Here is a 22096-nt window from a genome sequence, read left to right on the forward strand (position 1 = left end):
CCTTCTGAAGCACACTCCGGTAAGTACGCTCTGCTGAGGGTGTCTGCTAGGTACATTAGTCGACCTGGAACATAGACAACATTAATATCATATCGCTGAAGCCTCAAAAGCATTCTCTGCAATCTCTTAGGTGATTCTAGAAGTGGCTTTCTTGTGATTGTTTCTAGGGGTTTGTGGTCAGAATGGACTTCTACGTTCCGGCCATAGGTGTACTGGTGTAATTTCTCCATTCCAAACAGGATTGCTAGGCATTCTTTCTCTATTTGAGCATACCCCTTTTCTGTGGGTGTAAGTGCTCTGCTGCAAAAAGCAACTGGCTGTCCTGCCTGCAAAAGTGCTGCACCCAACCCTGTCTCTGAGGAGTCACACTGAAGAACCAGGTCTTCTTCTGGATTATAGTATTTCAAAACAGGTGCAGAGGCAATCATTTGTTTCAATTTATTGAACGCTTCTTCCTGTATATCAGTCCATTCCCAAACCGCATCTTTGTGTGTCAGTTGTCTTAATGTGTCGCAGCTATCTGACAAGTGTGCACAAAATTTGGACAGATAGTTCACCATACCTAATAATCTCTGCAGCCCCTTCATATCTGATGGTCTGGGCATCTCCACTATGGCTCTCACCTTCTCTGGATCAATCTTTAGACTTTCCGAAGTCAGTCTGTGTCCGATGTATGGCACCTTTTTCTGTTTCAGCTTGAGTTTGTTGAAGTTTAGTTTGATGTTTCTGTTTCTACATCGCTCCAGTAGTTGTCTTAGTTTTTCGTTATGATCTTTCTCAGCTGTCTCATCATTATCGCCTTCCCCACAGATGAGGATGTCATCCGCTATTATCCGGATTCCTGGGAGCCCCTCCAACGCCTGAGTCAACCTGTGCTGGAAAATTTCTGGAGCCGGGCTGATCCCCATGGGCATTCTGATCCATCTTTACCTGCCAAATGGAGTAGCAAAAGTAGTAAGATAACTTGACTCTTCTGAAATCCTTACATGCCAGAATCCGTCCTTTACATCACACACTGTAAAAACTCTCGCCTTAGTCAGATCTGGGAGAACATCGTCTATGGTACAGTAGGAAGGGGAAAGTGCTGACGCTTCAGTGCTTTGTTTAGTGGTCTTGGGTCAATACAAATTCTTAATTTTCCACTTGGTTTCTTCACCACCACCATGCTGCTAATCCAATCCGTGCTCTTTTCCACCTGAGCTATGATGCCTCTCTCTACCAGGCTTCCTAGTTCATCTTTTAGATGTTTCATTAGTGCCACCGGAACTCTCCGCTTTGGAAGCCTCACCGGTTTAACTTCAGGATCCACCTCGAGGTTGTATTTCCCTTCCAGGCATCCATCTCCCTCAAATACATCAGCATACTCTCGCTGTATGTCTCTCTTGTCCCACGTTTCCTTTTCTCTGCATCTCTCTGTGGTAACGATATCATCAATTGCCATAATGTTTTCATGCTGTATTCTTACCAGATCCATTGCTTGCACCGCCTTGTTTCCTAGCAAGGGCTCTGATGAGCTTTCCTCCACTACGATGAACTCCAGACGATAAAGTTTTCTGTTTCTGGGGTTTCTTATTTTTATTCTGCACTTCCCTATGGGTTTCAAGGTGCTCTTGTTATACATGACCAGAATCTGTTCAGTCTTTTCCATTACTGTGTCAGGGTTTAACAGTTGAATGGGTATGACGTTGCAACTGGCTCCGCAGTCTAGTTGAAATTTTACTGGCCTCTCACCTATCAGCATGGTTGCAAACAGTTGTTTTTCATGTTTGTCCTCCTTTTGTGAACTAAGGCTTAGGATTTCTTGATACGGTTCTTCTTCCATTTCTGTGTATTCCTTTTCTCATTGTCTCTTTTGTTTTGCATGTGGATGCAAAATGGTTCAGCTTGCCACATTTCCTGCACTGTTTTCCGTAAGCAGGGCAACTCTGTTTTTTCCACTCATGCTGTTTTCCACAGAATTTGCACTTAGCTGGTTGTGTTTGTTTGGCACTCTGGGCCTGTCTAACTCTCTGAACTGCGTGTACTTCTGATTTCTGACCCTCAATAGTCATCATATTCTCTTTTGACAGTTCTGATGCTTTACATATCCTCACACATTTCTCAAGTGTCAGGTCCGTCTGTCACATGCCTGTCCTGTCTTGTGTTGCACATGGGTGTTTTGTTATTTTGGGCCATGTGCTCATGTCATTGTCTGATCCCTCCCCCTTGTTATCTGATTATTGGTTGAGTTCTTCCACCTGTTCCCTCCTAATTAGTTTCCCCTTATAAGTCCCCTCTTGTTTGCAGTCTGTGTCGGTACGTTGTCTTATGTTCCTGTTCCCCGTGATCCTCTTGAAAGTTTATGTTCTGTTTTGGTTTTGTATTTATTAAGTTGTGTTTTCCCCATCGTGGGTTTTGTTTTGTGTTTAGTGTTTCTTTTGTAATAAATGTTAATTATTCCTGCAATTGAGTCCTCACACCTTTTTGCACTCATCCTTGCCGTGACACCATCTCTCTTAATAGGCGTTCTCTCACGTGCAAGTTCATTATGCCGCATACTATTGTCTCTAATCAGAGAGTCTCTAGCCGATCCAAAATTGCATGTGTCAGCCAGCACTTTCAAATCAGTAACATCAAACGTTTCGCCTGAGTTCTGATTTCTGGAGAAAAATTTGTATCTTTCCACAGTTTCATTCGGTGCCGGATTGCAATGATTTCTGAACGCGGTTAACAGCCATGCCAGCGTCAGCTCGCCATCAGCCGGCAGAGCCGCGCTCAACGTCTTACACAGTTCTCTTCCTGTTTCTCCGATTAGATATTGGAAAACTTTTACCTTCGTTTTGTTGTAAGCGTCTGTAAGCGACAAATCCATGTACAGGGAAAACTCCTCTTTCCACGCTTTCCAAGCTTTGGGTATGCACGTAGCATTCCAGTCAAAATTTGCTGGCGGTTTCAATCCGAACGCACCCTCCATGATCGGCCCTCGTCTCTCGCAGTTGCTTTTCTCGATAGCAAACTTAACTTAATCTTCCACTTTTATCTCGTACTTTATCGCTGCCACCATGTTATATGCTTGGTTCACTCTGTCAATCACTTTATTTTCTACAAATAAAGAATCTCACAACCGCATGCTTCTCAGTGCTTCCACTTTACTTCATGTGTTCGCGCATCTCAAATGACGTCACATACACAGTTAACCATACATGGTCTGTCACATCCTTCTGACAATATATAACATATTGAAACACCCCTTGTGCTGACATATGCTAGAGAACAACTGGAAGTTAGTCTAGATAGCCTTGAGTTGTTAGGCTAGCTGCTGTTTACAAAGTTGGGTTAAAAGAAACATCTCTTCTTGTGAAGGTGCCATATTTTAGAGTCAAGGACCCAGCCTGCAACAATGTACCGATATGACTCGTTACTCTTGTACGCTTTGAGGTGTATGGCGACGGATTATGTACAAGGTATATATATATATATATCATTGAATGCCAGGATTGGTAGTTCGGTAGCAGCGGACAGAGGCTGGAATTACGCATCAGGTATCGCGAAGGGATCACACTCTAACGATGATATTTTTTGAAAGTAGCGTTTCTTTCATGGCAGTCAAGGTGCGAAATGTTGTCTTTCATAGCAATTTACTGTATCTGTACGAAGCTGTAAATCGTAGCAAGCTAGCTAGCTAATTCTTGTCAGTACCATAGACAGTACTCGGTAGGTACTCAAGATGGCGGCAGTCAACTGGAAAAAGAGCGGATGACGTAAGAGGTCACGTGACTGATATTCATGTATTGGCTGATTCAGTGGTTGAGGGCGGCCATTTTGGGTTGATATCATTGTAGTCCATAGTTTGCAGCACTTAAGTCCCACTTTAGTCAGCACTTAAGAATCAGTCTAAGGCTTTACTGAAAGTTGCTTTTAGCTTCTTTATAAAAGTCTCCTACTCTTGAGGTGATGATACACAGGGCAACTTTTTGAGCAATATTGCTGGGCAATGTTGCCATCAACGGGCAACCAGATGAGACACAGGGCCCACGGCCAATCTAAATTATCCAGATAGAAATTTATTGCCCATTTTCAATGGGAAAGTGCCCAAGCAACAATCGCTCGGCAAGATTGCCCAGCAACATTGCTCAAAAAGATGCCCTGTGTATCATCACCTTTAGAGAAGTCCTACTTTTTACTAAGAATTTTTTGACACTTAAGTCAAAGCTTAATTCTTAAGAGCATTTCTGAGAAGTTTTATAAATACGGGCCCTGGGCCCGTATTCTTAAAGCTTCTAAGAATTCTCTCAGAAAACTCCTTATTTAGCTTAAAAACTTCTACGTAGGAGTCTTAGCTTAAGAGCGATTCGGGACCGATCTGAGAGCAACTCTGAGCAAAGAAAAGACTAAAACTTTCATCTTAGTGAGGAGGCGGGGCTGACCCTGTTGCTGCATATGACACAATCTTTTGAAGACTGTGATTAGTTGGTTGTCCAAGAAGGAAAAAAAATGAGCGATTTTAAGTATAGGGTCTACTCACACACACACACGCACGCACGCACACACACACACACACACACACACACACACACATTATATATATGTATATATAAAAAAAATATATTTACCATTCTGTTAATTTCCTATAAGGTTGGCTTATAATGATAAAAATTGTTCCACTTTTTCCAATTACACTGATTGCTGGCATGTCTATTTAAGTGGTGGTTTGAATGTTGGTTTTAATGTAGAAAACATGGAATCAAAAACAAGAAGGATGAGAAAGCCCGACTGGACAGAGGAACAACACTGTTCCTCTGTCCAGTCGGGCTTTCTCATCCTTCTTGTTTTGCTTACTGTTAGCCCAGTTAGTGGATGGACACAAGGCCATCCTTAAAAGGAAAATTCAGGCCGGGTGTCACAGCACGGGGCAAGAAGCAGACGTGGGAGCTTATAGCGCAAATTATTAACGGTTCATTCCCCCTGATTGTGCGCACCAGGAAAGCCTGCTATATTCATAAATGCAGTTTTTTGAGCCTGCAAGGTGGGAATGTCTAGTGGAAACGAAATGAACTGCGACACAAGAGGTTCTGAAAGTGCTGTAATTGTTTGTGTGATCTCTCTGCTTACAGAAGCTTGTGACAGACCCAAATCATCACTGTTGCATTGTTGCATTTTCCCAGTGGCCAAATATCTTAATGTAGTGATTACTTTCATTTCTGGCGCTATGGCATTTCTGCCCTGTGTCGGAGATGTTAGCGTGTCTCTAATAAGATCTGTCACAAACATGATCCCTGCACGATCTCACTGTCATCCATTGTCTGCAACACATTTCTTCTCCTTTGTCTTTCTGCCATTTTCTCCTCTTCTAAAGAAACTCTTAAGCCTCTTAAAAGTCCTCCTCCGTCGACCAATTTTGACCTTAAGTCCTCTTTTAAGGGTTAAGATGCTTTTTGAATTACTTTTTTCTTTACTATGATTTTTATTTAATTTTAAAGGAACACTCCACCGTTTTTTTCAAATTAAACTATGTTATTCTCTTAACTAAGACGAGTTGATACATATCTCTCTCGTCTCAGTGCGTGCACTCAATCGCTCTGGTGCGCGGCGACACTTTGATAGCACTTAGCTTAGCCCAGTTCATTCATTAGGGACCAAACAGAGATGAAGTTAGAAGCGACCAAACACCTCACGTTTTCCCTATTTAAATACAGTTACACGAGTAGTTACACGACCAAGTATGGTGACACAAAATAAAACGTGGCGCTTTTCTAAGCGGGTAAAAAGGATAACTTCGACTCAATGCAGTAAAAAGTCACGCCTGAAAAATCCTCTCCCCCTCTCCCTCTCACTTCTGTCATTAGAACCAACGTGACCTTTTACTGCGCCGAGTCGAAGTGCTCCCAAGTGCTATTCCAACATACATTATAGTTATCCTTTTTACCCGCTTAGAAAAGCGCCACGTTTTATTTTGTGTCACCAAACTTGGTTGTGTAACTACTCGTGTAACTATTTAAATAGGGAAAACGTGGAGGAGTTTGGTCGCTTCTAACTTCATCTCTGTTTGGTCCCTAATGAATGAACTGGGCTAAGCTAAGTGCTATCAAAGTGTCGCTGCGCGCCAGAGTGATTGAGTGCACGCACTGAGATGAGAGAGGTATGCATCAACTCGTCTTATTTAAGGGAATAACATAGTTTAACATGAAAAAACGGTGGAGTGTTCCTTTAAGAGTAAACGCCCACATTTCTAAGAATTTTCTTAGAATTTTGTCACTAGGAGCAACTCTTTGCATTAAGATTTTTTATGAATACGGGCCCTGGTGTGTTTGTTTAGGGTTAGAGCTGAACTAGGCTATATAGTCTGACCAAAGCCCCAACATCTGTGCAAATATATCAAACATATAGTGTGAACTAGTGCAAAAAATGCCCGTGCAAAATCAGTTTTTGTGTGTGTTTTTAGTAATTGTTGGTTTGGTGTGTTTGAGTGCTCATTGTTACAATTACACAGCAAAAGTTCAGTGACATTTTTTTTTGTGCATGGTAGAAAGCACACAGTGAACTCTGAGAAAACGCTGCGCTTGAGTAAACAGTTTGTGTATAGGCCACTACAAATGATGCCCGTGAAAGAGACTGTGAACGCATTGAATAGGATATGTTTAGTTGGTGAATAGCATAGGCTACTATTACACAGTAGCGATAACGTTAAGCGCACCAGAATGAAATATAATATTCAGAAGTAAACAGCATAGCTGACTTACAGATTCAGTTAACATCCACAAATGAATAAGCGTGTCGATTCAGGGAGCAGTGCAAAGTGCCCGTGCAAAATCAGTTCTCTTACGAGAGGTTCTCTCGTATTGCGTAGTTACTACGCTACGGGAAAGCCTTTCTTTCTCGAGATACTGAAGCCAAAAATTATCCTTAATTTTTATAATCTTGTCAACGCAGTGCGGCAGCCTGCAGACCTAGGGCAGGCTTACTAGCGTGCCCATTGGCTGCCCTGCGGCAACTGCAGCAGCCTACCGCTGAGCCCTTGGCGTGACGTCACGACCAATGAGCGCGCTTGGCGCGCTTAATGCGTCACAGCCCGCGAAAAGGGGTGTGGCTTAGCGTATAAAAGCGGGGCTCGGAGGCTGCTTCTCTGATTTCTGTCTTTTCAGCGAAGCTCTACGCATCGCTGCTCTCTGAGGAAGCCGCCGTCGAAACAAGCGACCAGCACGCCGAGGATCTCAGCCTGAGGACGCCGGCCGCCTTCGCCGCCTTCAGCTTTCCCTGCCTGCTTCGCTATCCGGCGAATATATCCTTTTACTGCTCTGTGTTGTATGTGTTTGTGTGTTCGCCCCGCGACACACTTTGCATCTAAAAGAGCGCGAGGCGTTGTTGCAAATGCCTCGCTCATCCTGTGGCTCGTGCAGAGCCGCGCTCAGCGACGGAGACCGCCACGTGATCTGCGCTCTCTGCCTGGGTTTCGACCACGCAGCCCGCGCCCTTCACGGGCGGCTGCGAACAGTGTGAGGACTTGCCGATGTCGACCCTGCGGGCTCGACTCGCCATGTTTCACGATCCTCCACCTTCTCCGGCTGCCTCTTCCGGGCCGTGTAAGAAAATACGCCGCTCTCAAAGGCTTTCCGAGCCGGTGGTTATAGCTGAGCGCTCGCCGGAGCCCCTCCCGCGAGCCTCGCTCTCTCCTTCTCCCCCGCCCTTCACCGACGCGCAGCGGCCGGCCTCTGCCCGCACTGCCGTCGCATCAGGGGGTGAAGCAGACCAGCTGGTTACTCCCCTCTGTCAAGCCGCGCAAACGGCGCCGCTCACAAGGGATGTCAGAACGGACGGTCACGGGCTATAGCTTCCTTTACGTTACAAGGAAGCTACCCCCCCCCCGGATGACGCACGCCCTCTCCCCCTCTGTTCGAGCCGCGCAAGGCGCCGCTCACAAGGGATGTCAGAAGTAGACGGTCACGGGCTGGCTTCCTTTACGTTATAAGAAAGCTACCCCGCGCCTCGGTCGCGCGCGTCACTCTCCGGCCACCTCCGTTTCTCACACATTTCTCAGTCCCCTCCTAGCTCAGGCGACTAGAAATATCTATATTGCAGTAAACGAGCCTGTTGTTATACACGCACGCCTGCAAACAAACAATGTCACAGCACATAATGACATCTTCCCGCTCTCTCTCCCTTTGTTCGAGCCGCGCAACTGCGCCGTTCTCAAGGGATATCAGAGCGGACGTCACGAGCACCGGCGAAAGGAGGAAGAGAGAGTGATTTCGTCCCGCTTAGGCCGGACTTCCTCCAATCCTCGCATATTTCTCAGTCCCCTCTAAGTTCAGGCGGCTGGAAATACTAATACTGCAGTAAACGAGCCTGTTTTAATACACGCGCGCCTGCAAACAAACGCTCGGTCATATGCTCGCACTGACTGGAAGCTCATGTGTGCCCCTGTGGCTCAGTGGCAGAACATTAGGCTTCCGCACCAGAGATCCGTGTTCGAATCCGGCTCTGGCAGCAGAAAAACTTTTTTCTGCTTGCTTCTCCGAGTTCGCGGCCAGCTTTCTTACATACAGAAAGCAAACCCGCATCTCACGGGATACATATTTCTCAGTCCCCTCTAAGTTCAGGCGGCTGGAAATACTAATACTGCAGTAAACGGGCCTGTCTTAATACACGCGCGCCTGCAAACAAACGCCGAAACACGACGCTCGGTCATATGCTCGCACTGACCAGAAGCTCATGTGTGCCCCTGTGGTTCAGTGGCAGAACATTAGGCTTCCGCACCAGAGACCCGTGTTCGAATCCGGCTCTGGCAGCAGAAAAACTTTTTTTCTGCTTGCTTCTCCGAGCTCGCGGCCAGCTTTCTTACATACAGAAAGCAAACCCGCATCTCACGGGATAAATATTTCTCAGTCCCCTCTAAGTTCAGGCGGCTGGAAATACTAATGCTGCAGTAAACGGGCCTGTTTTAATACACGCGCGCCTGCAAACAAACGCCGAAACACGACGCTCGGTCATATGCTCGCACCAACTGGAAGCTCATGTGTGCCCCTGTGGCTCAGTGGCAGAATATTACGCTTCTGCACTGGAGAACCGTGTTCAAATCCGGCTCTGGCGGCAGAAAAATATTTTTTTCTGCTGGCTTCTCCGAGCTCGCGGCCAGCTTTCTTACATACAGAAAGCGAACCCGCATCTCACAGGATGGTGCTTGAGTATTTATGAGCGTCTAAACATATGAGCCATCAAAGCATTTGATCTATAACGCCGATGGTGTTACAAGTGTAGAAAATGTGCCCACTCCCATGTGCTCACTGCTACACACAAAACACGGTCTCCCCGGTAACGCTCACAGAGCGCACTCTCATAAAGCGGACACATGCCGCTTGAGTACTAAGTGTAGTAAATGTGCCCACAACTCTGTGCTCACACCTAGCTGCTGCCCGCTCTATCACACAGTTACCCCGGGTTGCAGATCCTCTAAAGCTCACAAACATTCCGGCTCTGGCCGAAGGTGTCATAAGTGTAGAAAATGTGCCCACTCCCATGTGCTCACTGCTTCACACAAACATGGTCCCCATGGTAACGCGCATAGAGCGCTCTCTCATAAAGCGGACACAAGCCGCTCGAGTACTAAGTGTAGTAAATGTGCCCACAACTTTGTGCTCACACCTACCCGCTGCTCGCTCTGCCATTCAGTTACCTCGGGTCGCACACCCTCTAAGCTCCCAAACACTGGCCGTGTCATAAGTGTAAACTCTGCGCCCGCTCACGTGCACGCGCACTCACTTTTAGACATTACAATCCCCACGCCGCTTTCGCGCCAGGGGTGTTTGTCAGCAAATCGCGCTCCATCCTCTGGGACCGAGCTACCGAACGCTGTACAGCCGGCCAATACTGTTTACCAGCCCCCGTGTTCGAGCACCAGCGGCGCGCACGCCGCTCCATCCTCTCTGATACAGGTTCCCCAATCCCGCGCAGTGCGGCGATCTGAACCCAGAGACCATTCGACCCCTAGCTATGCATGCGGAAGCATGGGAAGCTATTCAGGGCGCGTCAGAATGGGTGCTGAGTACTATAAAACACGGCTATTCGCTTCAATTCGCTCGTCGCCCTCCGCGCTTTCTAGCACAGACGGAGACGAAAGTGAGTTCAGAAGCTGCGCACCTGCTTCAAGCTGAAATAGCGAAGCTGCTGCGCAAAAGGGCTATAGAACAGGTTCATCCTTCTCTGAGCGAGTCGAGCTTTTACAGCCGCTACTTCCTCGTACCCAAGAAGGACGGAGCGTTAAGACCTATTTTAGATCTGAGACATCTGAACAAAGCCCTCATGAGACGGCCGTTCAAAATGATCACAACCAGAAAAATCCTCGCGCAGATTCGCCCAGGAGACTGGTTTATCTCTCTCGATCTAAAAGACGCATATTTTCAGATCCAGATAACTCCCCGTCACAGGCCATTCTTGAGATTCGCCTTCAACGGTCGAGTATATCAGTACACAATCCTGCCCTTCGGCCTGTCTTTGGCACCCCGTACATTACGAAATGCATGGACACGGCTCTCGCTCCCCTGAGAAAACAGGGAATGCGAATACTGAATTATCTGGACGATTGGCTTATTCTAGCGCTGTCAGAGACGGAACTTGTGTCTCACAGAACAGCGCTTCTTAGCCATCTGGAGGATCTGGGTCTCTCGGTCACTGGACCAAGAGCTCGCTATCGCCCCGTCAGTCAATTTCCTTCTTGGAATAGAACTGGACTCGGTGGCTATGACGGCCAGACTGTCGGAGCAGCGCGCGCGCCGCATCCGCCTCCTCGCCGCATCCCTCCAAATAGGCAGCCGGGTTCCGCTGAGGACATTCCAGCGTATCCTGGGGCATATTGCCTCAGCTGCAGCAGCGCTCCAGCTGGGCTTACTGCGCATGCGCCCGCTTCAACGCTGGCTGAAAGCGCGCGTGCCCCACCGAGCCTGGGCGGCCGGCGGCTTGCGAGTCAAAGTGAATCAGAGCTGCATTTCAGCCCTGCAGCCCTGGCTGGCAGCCGAATGGTATCACACAGGAGTGACTATGGGAGTGATTTCACACCGGAAAGTTGTCTCGACAGACGCTTCCAACCTAGGTTGGGGAGCGCTCTTCGAAGGCAGACCGGTCTATGGCCGCTGGTCAGACCAGGAGAATCTCCTACACATAAACTGTCTAGAGATGCTCGCGGTCGAGAAAGCGCTCAAACACTTCCTCCCATTCCTCCACGGTCACCATGTTCTAGTCCGCACGGACAATACATCGGTAGTGGCCTATGTGAATCGCCAGGGCGGTGTCAGATCAAAGACGCTCTGCACCCTGGCGGAACGCCTCCTCGTGTGGGCTCAGCACTCTGCGCTCGCTGAGAGCCGCGCATGTGCCTGGCCACCTGAACGAGGGCCCCGACAGACTGTCCAGGGACAACGTTCCCCCTGGGGAGTGGTCTCTACACCCCCAAACAGTCCAGTCACTGTGGCGCCGTTTCGGCAAAGCGAAAGTCGACCTTTTTGCGTCAAAAGACAACGCTCATTGCCCTGAGTTCTTCTCGAAGAACGAGGACGCGCTGGCCCAGACCTGGCCCAGCGGCCCGCTGTATGCTTTTCCCCCGGTCTCTCTGCTGCCTCAGGTCATCAAGAGAATCAGGGAAGCGCGCCACACAGTGCTCCTCTTAGCCCCATACTGGGAGAACCAAGCTTGGTTCCCGGATCTAATACAGCTGGCAGACTCAGCCCCCTGGCCGATACCGGTGAAGAGAGACCTTCTCTCTCTAGCCCGCGGCTCGATATGGCATCCCCATCCAGAGCGCTGTCTCTGCATGCGTGGAGCCTCAACGATTACACGCTGATCTGCCAGACGGGGTCATGAACACGATCATACAATCTAGAGCCCCCTCTACGAGGCGGCTCTACATGTCGAAATGGTCAGTGTTTAACAGATGGTGCACTGCTAAGGGGCTCGATCCACAGACATGTGGGGTATCGCGAGTACTGTGTTTCCTTCAAGAGTTACTGGACGCGGGCAGGTCCCCCTCCACGCTCAAAGTCTATGTCACGGCCATTTCAGCGCTCTCTGTTCAGAGCTGGGCCGCGCATTAGGAAGGAACGAGTTCGTCATCCGCTTCCTTAGAGGAGCCAGGAGGATGAACCCCCCGCGACCCCCCTCGGTTCCTATGTGGGATCTTTCACTGGTCTTGGAGGCCCTGAAAGCGCATCCCTTCGAACCCTTGGAAACTGTGGATATGAAATACCTCACGCTCAAAACCGTTTTTCTGATAGCACTGTCTTCAGTCAAACGAGTGGTGGAACAGCTCTTTGTTTCGTTTGGCGGGCGCACCAAGGGTCTCGCCGCCTCGAAACACAGCCTGTCCAGATGGATAGTGGACGCTATTGCTGCTGCTTATGCGTCTAAAGACCTGCAGTGCCCATTGGGCATTCAAGCTCACTCCACCAGAGGCATGGCCTCGTCGTGGGCGTGGTCCAGCGGGATTCCCATTCATGACATTTGTGCAGCGGCAGGCTGGGCCTCCCCCTCCACATTTGTTAGGTTTTACAACCTGGATGTTCCCGCCTTGCAGGCGAAAGTGTTATCAGTCTAAGTCTCGCGTATGCCAGCCCACTATCTGTGCGCGGGCTACGTTGTGTGATTTAGCTCTACTGGTTGAGCTGCACTATACAGGGAATTGTCAGTTCGGACCGGCCGTGCCGCTCCTAACCCCCTAGTGTGTGCTTATGTACGGCGCTAGCCCTCTGTGGGCCGCCCGGCTCTCTGCTATCACGTTCCCCGGGCTCTCCCTGGGACTCATTCAGTGGATGCTGGGCGCGCACGGCGTTGACAAGGGTGTTCCCGTAGCGTAGTAACTACGCAATACGAGAGAACCTCTCGTAAGAGAACGTTTCGGTTACTAACGTAACCTCTGTTCTCTCTAGAAGAGGGAACGAGTATTGCGTAGCCCGCCGTGCTCGCGCCACGAGCTCATTCGCTTCATGCGACAGAAACCAGAGAAGCAGCCTCCGAGCCCCGCTTTTATACGCTAAGCCACACCCCTTTTCGCGGGCTGTGACGCATTAAGCGCGCCAAGCGTGCTCATTGGTCGTGACGTCACGCCAAGGGCTCAGCGGTAGGCTGCTGCAGTTGCCGCAGGGCAGCCAATGGGCACGCTAGTAAGCCTGCCCTAGGTCTGCAGGCTGCCGCACTGCGTTGACAAGATTATAAAAATTAAGGATAATTTTTGGCTTCAGTATCTCGAGAAAGAAAGGCTTTCCCGTAGCGTAGTAACTACGCAATACTCGTTCCCTCTTCTAGAGAGAACAGAGGTTACGTTAGTAACCGAAACGTTTTTGTGTGTGTTTTTAGTAATTGTTGGTTTCTTAGTAAAGAAAACACATTTTTACTCCAATTAATCAAAATGGATTTATCACGTTTTGGAACCAAACTATAATATTCAGAAGTAAACAGTGTAGCTGACAGATTGTCAGAATGTTTAATTTTAAACCACAACCTTCTTGGGGATTCTTTGACCGATACAACTCTCTAGTGTCAGAATGTTTATTTTTAAACCACAACCTTATAAAAATGATATATTTAACGATATCTTTAGCATTTCTCATCCAAACAACGTCAAACTTGGCACTGCACTTACTCGTGACTGTAGCGAGACACCTGTCAAGTTTGAAATCCATCAGACTAATGGTTCGAGAGATGTGTGGTTAACAGACACACACACACACACACACACAGACAGACATACAGACACACACACAGACACACAGACAGACAGACGTTCCTGTAATTTATAGAGAGATAATACGTCTGTTTTATGAATAAGCATTTAATAGTGGTTAAATCAAAATTACATGTGCTTTATTATTAACATTTATTCATTTAGCAGACACTTTTATCCAAAGACACTTACAAATGAGGAATACAATCGAGGCTATGACATAAGAAATGCTTGCAAGTAGCACTACAAAGTTTCAAACAATGTCCAGAAAAGTACAGGCTATATAACAAGGAGGGAAATAATTGAGAAAAATAAGTTGTTTTTAAATAATTTGCTATGCCATGCTGTAAATGAACAAGTCGTTCATATGAGCTTTTACCCAATCCTCATTAGCATGCCGAAAACTGAGATGATTTGAATGACGAATAAAGGGAAACACGTGACAATTTACATTTTATTTATGTGATATGTACATCACCACTTATGGAAACGTGTTTAACAAGTTAAAACATTAACACTTGTGTGATCAGGCGTATATATTTATTATTGTGATTAATGTTATTATTATTATTATATGGACAGATCATCTGGCCAGACATGAGAGTCACAGAGAGACTCAAGAGTCTCCGGATGTTCGTGTGCTTCAAGCTGCCCAAAACAACATCTGTATAAAAGCCTCCTGACGCCCCTCACTGATGCTGATTTCTTTAAAGTTTCACCAGACTGTTTGCTGAACATAAAGAAGACGCGTTCAGGTTTTTATCAACTTTTACACTAAAACTATTTATCAAATTTACACGCGGCTTTCTCCCGTGCCTGATGCTCGCCTTGGATTTGATCTGACGAAAGCAAAATAAGCATTTCCTCTTCTCGTATATTAGTCTCAAATGAAAGCTCAGAACCTCTGCTTGGTGTTCACTTTGTTTTGACTGTGCTAAACTATTTTACCGTTCCAGTTTTGCCTCAAATGTAAGAGAAGAAAACACATTCGTGAGGGGCTCGTGGACGCGCACAGACGCCGAGCGGGCAGGTTGAGTCTATAAGGTTCTCATGTGTTATTTAAGAGCGCCGCGCCGCGCGAGAGCCAGTCATTGCAGAAAGAAATCAGAGACAGCATTTGAAAGACTGTAGATCCAATCAGAGAGAAATGGCAGAAACCGCACCCGCACCCGCCGTTGCCGCCCCGGCCAAAGCGCCCAAGAAGAAGTCCGCTGCGAAAGCGAAGAAAGCAGGTCCAGGCGTCGGCGAGCTCATCGTCAAAGCTGTGTCCGCATCCAAGGAGAGGAGCGGCGTGTCTCTCGCCGCGCTGAAGAAAGCGCTCGCTGCTGGCGGCTACGATGTAGAGAAGAACAACTCCCGCGTCAAGATCGCCATCAAGAGCCTGGTGACCAAAGGCGCCCTGGTGCAGGTCAAAGGGACCGGCGCCTCGGGCTCATTCAAGCTCAACAAGCAGCAAGCCGAGACCAAGAAGAAAGCGGCTACTAAAGCGAAGAAGCCCGCGGTCAAGAAACCCGCTGCTGCCAAGAAGCCCAAGAGCGCTGCGGCAAAGAAGCCCGCCGCCAAGAAATCGCCCAAGAAACCCGCCGCTAAGAAGTCGCCCAAGAAGGCCAAGAAACCCGCCGCCACAGCCGCTAAGAAGGCGACGAAGAGCCCCAAGAAGGCAAAGAAACCAGCAGCCGCTAAGAAAGCAACCAAGAGTCCCAAGAAGGCAAAGACTGCTAAACCTAAGGTGGCAAAACCTAAAGCCACCAAGCCTAAAAGGGCAGCGCCCAAAAAGAAGTAAAGTTCACTGTTTGTGCCTTAACGGCTCTTTTAAGAGCCACCCACTTACTCTGAATTAGAGCAAAACTTATTTATATTGAAGTTTTCTGTTCATTTCGAAAGCAGATAATAGAGATGGTCTTTTTTAACCTCTTAGACTAATTCATTTAACAAACAAAACCAAGCACCCTGTTAAAAAAAATTATATTAACTTAAGTGAACCATTATGTAAGGGATAATGTATAGAGAGGCGGTCGTTATAGCGAATAACAAGCCCGACAGGCTGAACGAGACCCCGACGCGAAGCGGAGGGGTCTTGACAGCCTGAAGGGCTTGTTATTCGCTATAACGACCGCCTCTCTATACATTATCCCGCTTATTACATGGCTACCTACAAAATAAATAAATCATTTGCCACGAAATATTGATTTAAAAAGGAGTTTATTGATTTAAAAACGATTGTATTGCTTCCGCCAAAGAAAATAGTCCGTTCCGCGTCCATAGCAACGCGCTGTTTTTCATGGCAACGGTCTGTTATACTTCGCAGCGGTCTGTTATCAAGAAATAACAGACCGCATTCTACATTGGAATTCAGCCCAGCCATGTAATAACTATGGTTAAGACGTATTGTAAATGGCCCAAAAAAACAAGAGGGTTCAGACTGTTAATAAATGTCATACAACACGGTACAGACAGAATATACACACAACACTATGCTGAGGAATTGAGATAATACAACACAAACAACCCCACATCCAACAATATGGACAGTGATAAAACTCCAATATTGCAATAGGAACATAATACTGTACAGTATCAGATAGTCAGTGTGCACAGAATATACAGTGATACAAGAAGACAGAGAAACCCTCCAAATCGAAATAAGTCGACTCAAGTTAGTTTTATTTAGGCCAAAAGGCTCTTTTTGTAAAGGCCAAAAGAGCCACCCATTTTATCTGATAGAGAGTGTTTTTCATTGGTATTTTTTATAGACACCATAAAGGTGTTGGTTGGTTGGTTGACATTACCCATTAGCTGCTAAACTAGTGAAATATATGATTGCTCTGCATCATCGACGATTACAGGTAACCTTACAGTCGCAGGTGTGTGTGTGTGTGTGTGTTTGTCATAAGCACATTATGATCCCCTAATGTGGGTTTGTCAATAAATTGTTCAAAATAAAAAGCCACATGCATATCGGCTTCATGGTAAAAGAAATTGGTGAATATTACTCTGGTTCTTTGATCCCCTATTTTACGGGGCGGATGGAAACCCTAGTGTGTCTCGCTGCAGTGTTTTTATACAGACTGTAATGTGATCTTCTAATCCGAGATCTACAATCATTGGAAATTAAGGCGACTATTTCAGAACAATTTAATACAACATTGTGAGTATAAAGACCAGGGAGGTGTTATATATATACACTGTTTGATGCATATGAAGTATTCAACAGAAGAAAAGCAGCTCGAGCGGGAAACCTTCCACTTGTTTGAAAAAGAGGAAACGCGCAGTCATTGGCTGGCACTCATGCGCAGACGTCACGTATTAGCCAATCACAAGGTCTGCATCCTCGCGACACTATGAGCTCGTGGCGGTTCAATGCTTTAAAAGCGGGTGTATAACGTATTGCAGCATTCCCTTCCAGCGCAAGCAGGACAAAGAGAAAGACCGCAGCAATGGCAAGAACCAAGCAGACCGCTCGTAAATCTACCGGTGGTAAAGCCCCGAGGAAGCAGCTCGCTACTAAAGCCGCCCGTAAGAGCGCTCCGGCCACCGGCGGCGTCAAGAAGCCTCACCGTTACCGGCCCGGGACCGTGGCTCTGCGGGAGATCCGCCGCTATCAGAAGTCCACCGAGCTGCTGATCCGCAAACTGCCCTTCCAGCGGCTGGTGAGAGAAATCGCTCAGGACTTCAAGACGGACCTGCGCTTCCAGAGCTCCGCTGTCATGGCCCTGCAGGAGTCCAGCGAGGCTTATTTGGTTGGTCTGTTCGAGGACACCAACCTGTGCGCCATCCACGCCAAGAGGGTCACCATCATGCCCAAAGATATTCAGCTGGCCCGCCGCATCCGCGGAGAGCGCGCTTAAACCCGCGTCTGCGTCAACCCACAACGGCTCTTTTAAGAGCCACCAAAACTGCACTGAACGAGATCATTTCCAGTTAAACTCCTATATAGAAAGTTGCGTTCACGCAATACATTAATACTCTCTGGGTCACCGTTCTCTAAATCATCAGTTACCATTAATATAAGTCTAATTCTATTACAAACTACTTAGACATAAGGAAATGTTCTTTTTATTTTACTTCAATACTGTGATGTCAATAAACTGCGCACTCAGATTCCAATGTTGTGGAGAGTTTCAACGGAGCTAGAAATTTATCTTAATATTTACAGATAAAGCTTCTTTTCATCTTCAGTTTCCCCAAACAAGACTACAGTGGTTGTTTTTTTCAGTCAATTCTTTTCTTCCAGCTACTCCCTAATAGTGGCATGGTCTGTTTTGAAACTTAGCGCAAGTTCAATGCCAACTTTAGAGATTATTCTTATACAGGTGCAAGTTCAGCTAAAGGTAGACATACAGTTTAAACCACTGAGGCCTGAAATCATTTATATTCTGCAAATATATCTGAATTATCTAATATAAAATGTACTATACTGTACTTCTAGATTAGCACATTCCATTAGCATTCAGTATCTCTGTATATTATATGATGATATTATAACATCCTCTTCATCAAATGAAATAAATCTTATAAACATGAAAGAATTCGGACAGGCCTCGTTAGATTATGGTTTGGGTTAAACCACATTGTTTTGTGCTGGAACTATATTGAGGGAGGGGCGTTTTGCGTCTTGTGACGCGGTCTTGGTTTCTATCAGGTCCTGTAAGTAAATATAAAAGGCCTCCTTGCAACGGTGAACGTACATTTCTTGTCATCATTTGACTGGATTGAGTGAAACATGTCTGGAAGAGGCAAAGGCGGTAAAGGACTCGGGAAAGGAGGCGCTAAGCGTCACCGTAAAGTTTTGCGCGATAACATCCAGGGAATCACCAAACCCGCTATTCGTCGTCTGGCTCGCCGCGGCGGCGTCAAGCGCATCTCCGGTCTGATCTACGAGGAGACCCGCGGAGTGTTGAAGGTGTTCCTGGAGAACGTGATCCGCGATGCCGTCACCTACACCGAGCACGCCAAGAGAAAGACCGTCACCGCCATGGATGTCGTGTACGCGCTGAAGAGACAGGGACGCACTCTGTACGGCTTCGGCGGATAAACGCCTGAAACCAGGAGAAACCACACAAACCCAACGGCTCTTTTAAGAGCCACACACACTTTCAGTTAAAGAGTCTTGCTACATCAGTAATGATTCATGCTTTTCTTTAAAGTAAATGATACAATTTTAATTTGTTTTCGGAAAAATAATTCTGCAAGGATAGTTTTGACTTGTCTTTACTGAATATGTGACTCTGGACCACAAAATCAGTCACAAGTAGAATGGGTGTATTTACGGCAATATATACATTGAATGGGTCAAAATTATAGTTTTTTTTTTTTTCTTATATGCCAAAAATCATTAGAATATTAAGTAAACATCATGTTCCATGAAAATATTTTGTAAATTTCCTAACATTATATAAAACCCTTTTTTTGTGAATGAATGCAGCACAATCGTAAACATAAGTGGACAAATTTAAAGGTGATTTTTCTCAATGTTTCCATTTTTTGGCACCCTCAGATTCCAGATGTTCAATAGTTGTATCCCGCCAAATATTGTCCTATCCTAGCAAACCCATACATCAATGGAAAGCTTATTTATTCAGCTTTCATACGATGTATAAATGTTTTGTGGTCCAGGGTCACATACGGTTCACTGTATAGTTGCATTAAAGTCGCATAAAAAATGTAATTTTATGAACTTTTCTTTCAGAAGCACATTTCCTAGAGATTCACCACCTATTAGACTTTAAAGTGATTTACAGAAACAAGAAAAAAAGAGAAAATGGTGAAAATAAAAGTGAAACGTCAGCGGTAAAGGGGCTTTGAGAGACTTTCTGGTATACAAAGCTGTTTTTAAAGGAATTTTATCGTTGCTATTATTAATTCCCTTCAAAAAAGACTTTTCAGATTACACGATCATGCGTAATATTTGGCTTTTTCTTCAAAATTTTATCAAAACGAAAATAAATAGCGGGAAATGAACAAAGGAAACAGTGTCCTGTGGCGTGTCACTCAAACATTTGGCGGTAGGAGGGGCTATCATTTAACCGCTCGTGATTGGCACTTGTTCCTCTCGTGATTCTTTGAGTTGTCCAATGAAATACGAGTTTATGGGTTTGGCCTATGAAAACAGGCAATCAGCAGATTCTCGAATCTCTTTGAAAATTAACATAAGGAGCGAATAAATGCCTCTGTATCGCACTGGATTTTACACTGATTCGTCAGTTCTCTGATCACTCATCATCATGCCTGAACCAGCAAAGTCCGCGCCCAAGAAGGGCTCTAAGAAGGCCGTCACCAAGACCGCCGGTAAGGGAGGAAAGAAGCGCAGAAAGTCCAGGAAGGAGAGCTATGCCATCTACGTCTATAAAGTGTTGAAGCAGGTCCACCCTGACACCGGCATCTCCTCCAAGGCGATGGGCATCATGAACTCTTTCGTCAACGACATCTTCGAGCGCATCGCCGGTGAGTCGTCTCGCCTCGCGCACTACAACAAGCGCTCCACCATCACTTCTAGAGAGATCCAGACCGCCGTGCGTCTGCTGCTGCCCGGAGAGCTGGCCAAACACGCCGTGTCCGAGGGCACCAAGGCCGTCACCAAATACACCAGCTCGAAGTAAAGCGGGATCTGAAGACTTCAGCTGCCACAAAGGCTCTTTTAAGAGCCACCCACTCTATCTATTTAAAGAGTTTCTGTTGATTGTTACTGTTTAAATGGTGAAAAATTGCCTCTTCTGATATTTGATCTTTCTCTCAGATGCATGAACTTTTTTTTTTTCTTTTTTCTCAGAATTTTTAACTTTTAAAGGTTTTCATAGTTTCAACAGCTACTTTTTATTTCATCTCACTCCTTCTCTCACCTGATTCGAATGTCTCTTTTTAAGAGCCACCCATTTTCTCCTAAAGGTAGAGTATAGGCACATTTTTTGAAAAACACTTTTTCTTATAGTGGTTGAAACATCCTGATACCAATCAATAATAGAAGTGGTTTAAACATAAATAAATGTCCATACATATAACAAATAATAAATTACAATTTTAAAATCCATACCTGCCCGACCCTACATTTAAAAAAAAAAAAAAAAAAATTTTCAGATGTTTTAGAATCTGTTGCAAATACCACATTCAAAACTAAATATGGTAAATGTAGAAAAAACACGTTGTAAATTGGTGGATTTTCTAAACTGTAATTTGATCCGTGTTTCATCCAAAGCTGTTTTTTGTTATTCAGCGAAAATGACAAGTTTAAGAAAGCTTTATAGTTTAATTCTTGTTTGGTTGGGTTATTGAGGTAATAGTTATCGAATGAAAGAATTTAAGAGCAAATACATTCATTCTCCTGTTATATTTGAAAAACCATCCAGGTAAATTTATATTGCTTTGGAATGATGTGGATGAAGAAAACATGATTTCAGTGTTGGCTAAATTACTACTTTTAAATACACATTTGTGAAATCTCAATTTTAGCCCTCAAACTTTCTTAATTTCTAAATGATGTACTGTTCTGGAATTAACTTAATAAACTTAAAGTCTAATAATAAAACTCAATCTTTGGATTTATCATGGTCAGTTTCCTAAAGACTAATGCCAACTGACCTGTCAGATGATGATGACTGAAGGCCAATTTCAGTCTGAATTTTGCACAGCTGTCACTGTACTTTACTGTACATGGATCAGCTATTATTATGCTTTTTTTTTAACTGTCATTTAGCAGACGCTTTTATCCAAAGCGACTTACTTAACCCTCTGGTTGTTTTAATGTAAGTGGACTAAAACTTACAGTGTGTGGTAATGTTAGATGGATGTTTGATGCACTTCAGAATAGGATGAAATTAATATCTGTGGAAAAAGAGGCCTAAAAGCAGTCAGATCCAAAAAGAAATACAAAACCTATGCTGAAAGAAAGAAATCCAGTTGACAAATATTTGGTAATAATATAGCATTTTGAAAGGATTACAAGCATTTTTATGTAGGCCGGTCATTTTTAATAAATTGTATAGAATATTTGATAATTTCATAAAATTTTGCCTAAATTATACTTTTAAATAATGTTTTTTTCAGTCAAAAATTGAGGTGCATAAATTCAATTTAATGAGGCCTGTGGTCAGTCAGATCCAAAAAAAGAAAAGAAATACAAAACCTGTGCTAAATGAAATAAAATGAGCTGACAAAAAGACTGAATCCAATATTTAGAGATAACGAGAGACTTACAAGCAATTTTAAAAGGCCAGCCATTTTTAAACCAGAACACCAAATTATGTAAAGTGTTTTGAAGCAGCACAAGGGTTAAAGAGGTCGTTCAAAGATGAGATGAAACAGATGCTGGAAGGAAATGCAGTGAAAAGAAAATCAAGTGTCCAGCATACATGAGAACGGTTTAACCAAACTGAAAGATTTCATGCATGCAGGGCACTTGATGATACGTTTCTTTTA

General features: G+C 45.3%; 4 protein-coding genes across 4 annotated transcripts; all 4 read left to right on the plus strand.

The window, feature by feature from the left end:
- Positions 1–14831: 14831 nt before the first annotated feature.
- Positions 14832–15467, plus strand: LOC307151735 (histone H1; the record flags this gene model as incomplete). The annotated part of the gene is made up of 1 exon (XM_079859876.1): positions 14832–15467. One exon carries the CDS (start codon positions 14832–14834, stop codon positions 15465–15467), a length of 636 nt encoding a protein of 211 aa, XP_079716002.1.
- A 1627-nt stretch (positions 15468–17094) lies between these two features.
- Positions 17095–17588, plus strand: LOC307151915 (histone H3.2-like). The gene has a single exon (XM_079860161.1). It carries the CDS (start codon positions 17122–17124, stop codon positions 17530–17532), a length of 411 nt encoding a protein of 136 aa, XP_079716287.1. The 5' UTR covers positions 17095–17121; the 3' UTR covers positions 17533–17588.
- Positions 17589–18388: 800 nt separating this feature from the next.
- Positions 18389–18734, plus strand: LOC307151745 (histone H4). Its single transcript, XM_079859887.1, has one exon. The coding sequence runs from the start codon at positions 18408–18410 to the stop codon at positions 18717–18719; it is 312 nt and encodes a 103-aa protein (XP_079716013.1). The 5' UTR covers positions 18389–18407; the 3' UTR covers positions 18720–18734.
- Positions 18735–18804: 70 nt separating this feature from the next.
- Positions 18805–20814, plus strand: LOC307151741 (histone H2B). Its single transcript, XM_079859882.1, has one exon. It carries the CDS (start codon positions 19909–19911, stop codon positions 20281–20283), a length of 375 nt encoding a protein of 124 aa, XP_079716008.1. The 5' UTR covers positions 18805–19908; the 3' UTR covers positions 20284–20814.
- Positions 20815–22096: the final 1282 nt, after the last annotated feature.

The sequence above is a fragment of the Squalius cephalus genome, assembly GCF_949319135.1.
Source record: "Squalius cephalus genome assembly, chromosome: 23".
Lineage (NCBI taxonomy): Eukaryota > Metazoa > Chordata > Actinopteri > Cypriniformes > Leuciscidae > Squalius > Squalius cephalus.

Excerpts from the sequence above, each read along its gene's own strand:
- LOC307151915 (XM_079860161.1), top strand. The coding sequence starts at position 17,122 with ATGGCAAGAACCAAGCAGACCGCTCGTAAATCTACCGGTGGTAAAGCC.
- LOC307151745 (XM_079859887.1), top strand. The coding sequence starts at position 18,408 with ATGTCTGGAAGAGGCAAAGGCGGTAAAGGACTCGGGAAAGGAGGCGCT.
- LOC307151741 (XM_079859882.1), top strand. The coding sequence starts at position 19,909 with ATGCCTGAACCAGCAAAGTCCGCGCCCAAGAAGGGCTCTAAGAAGGCC.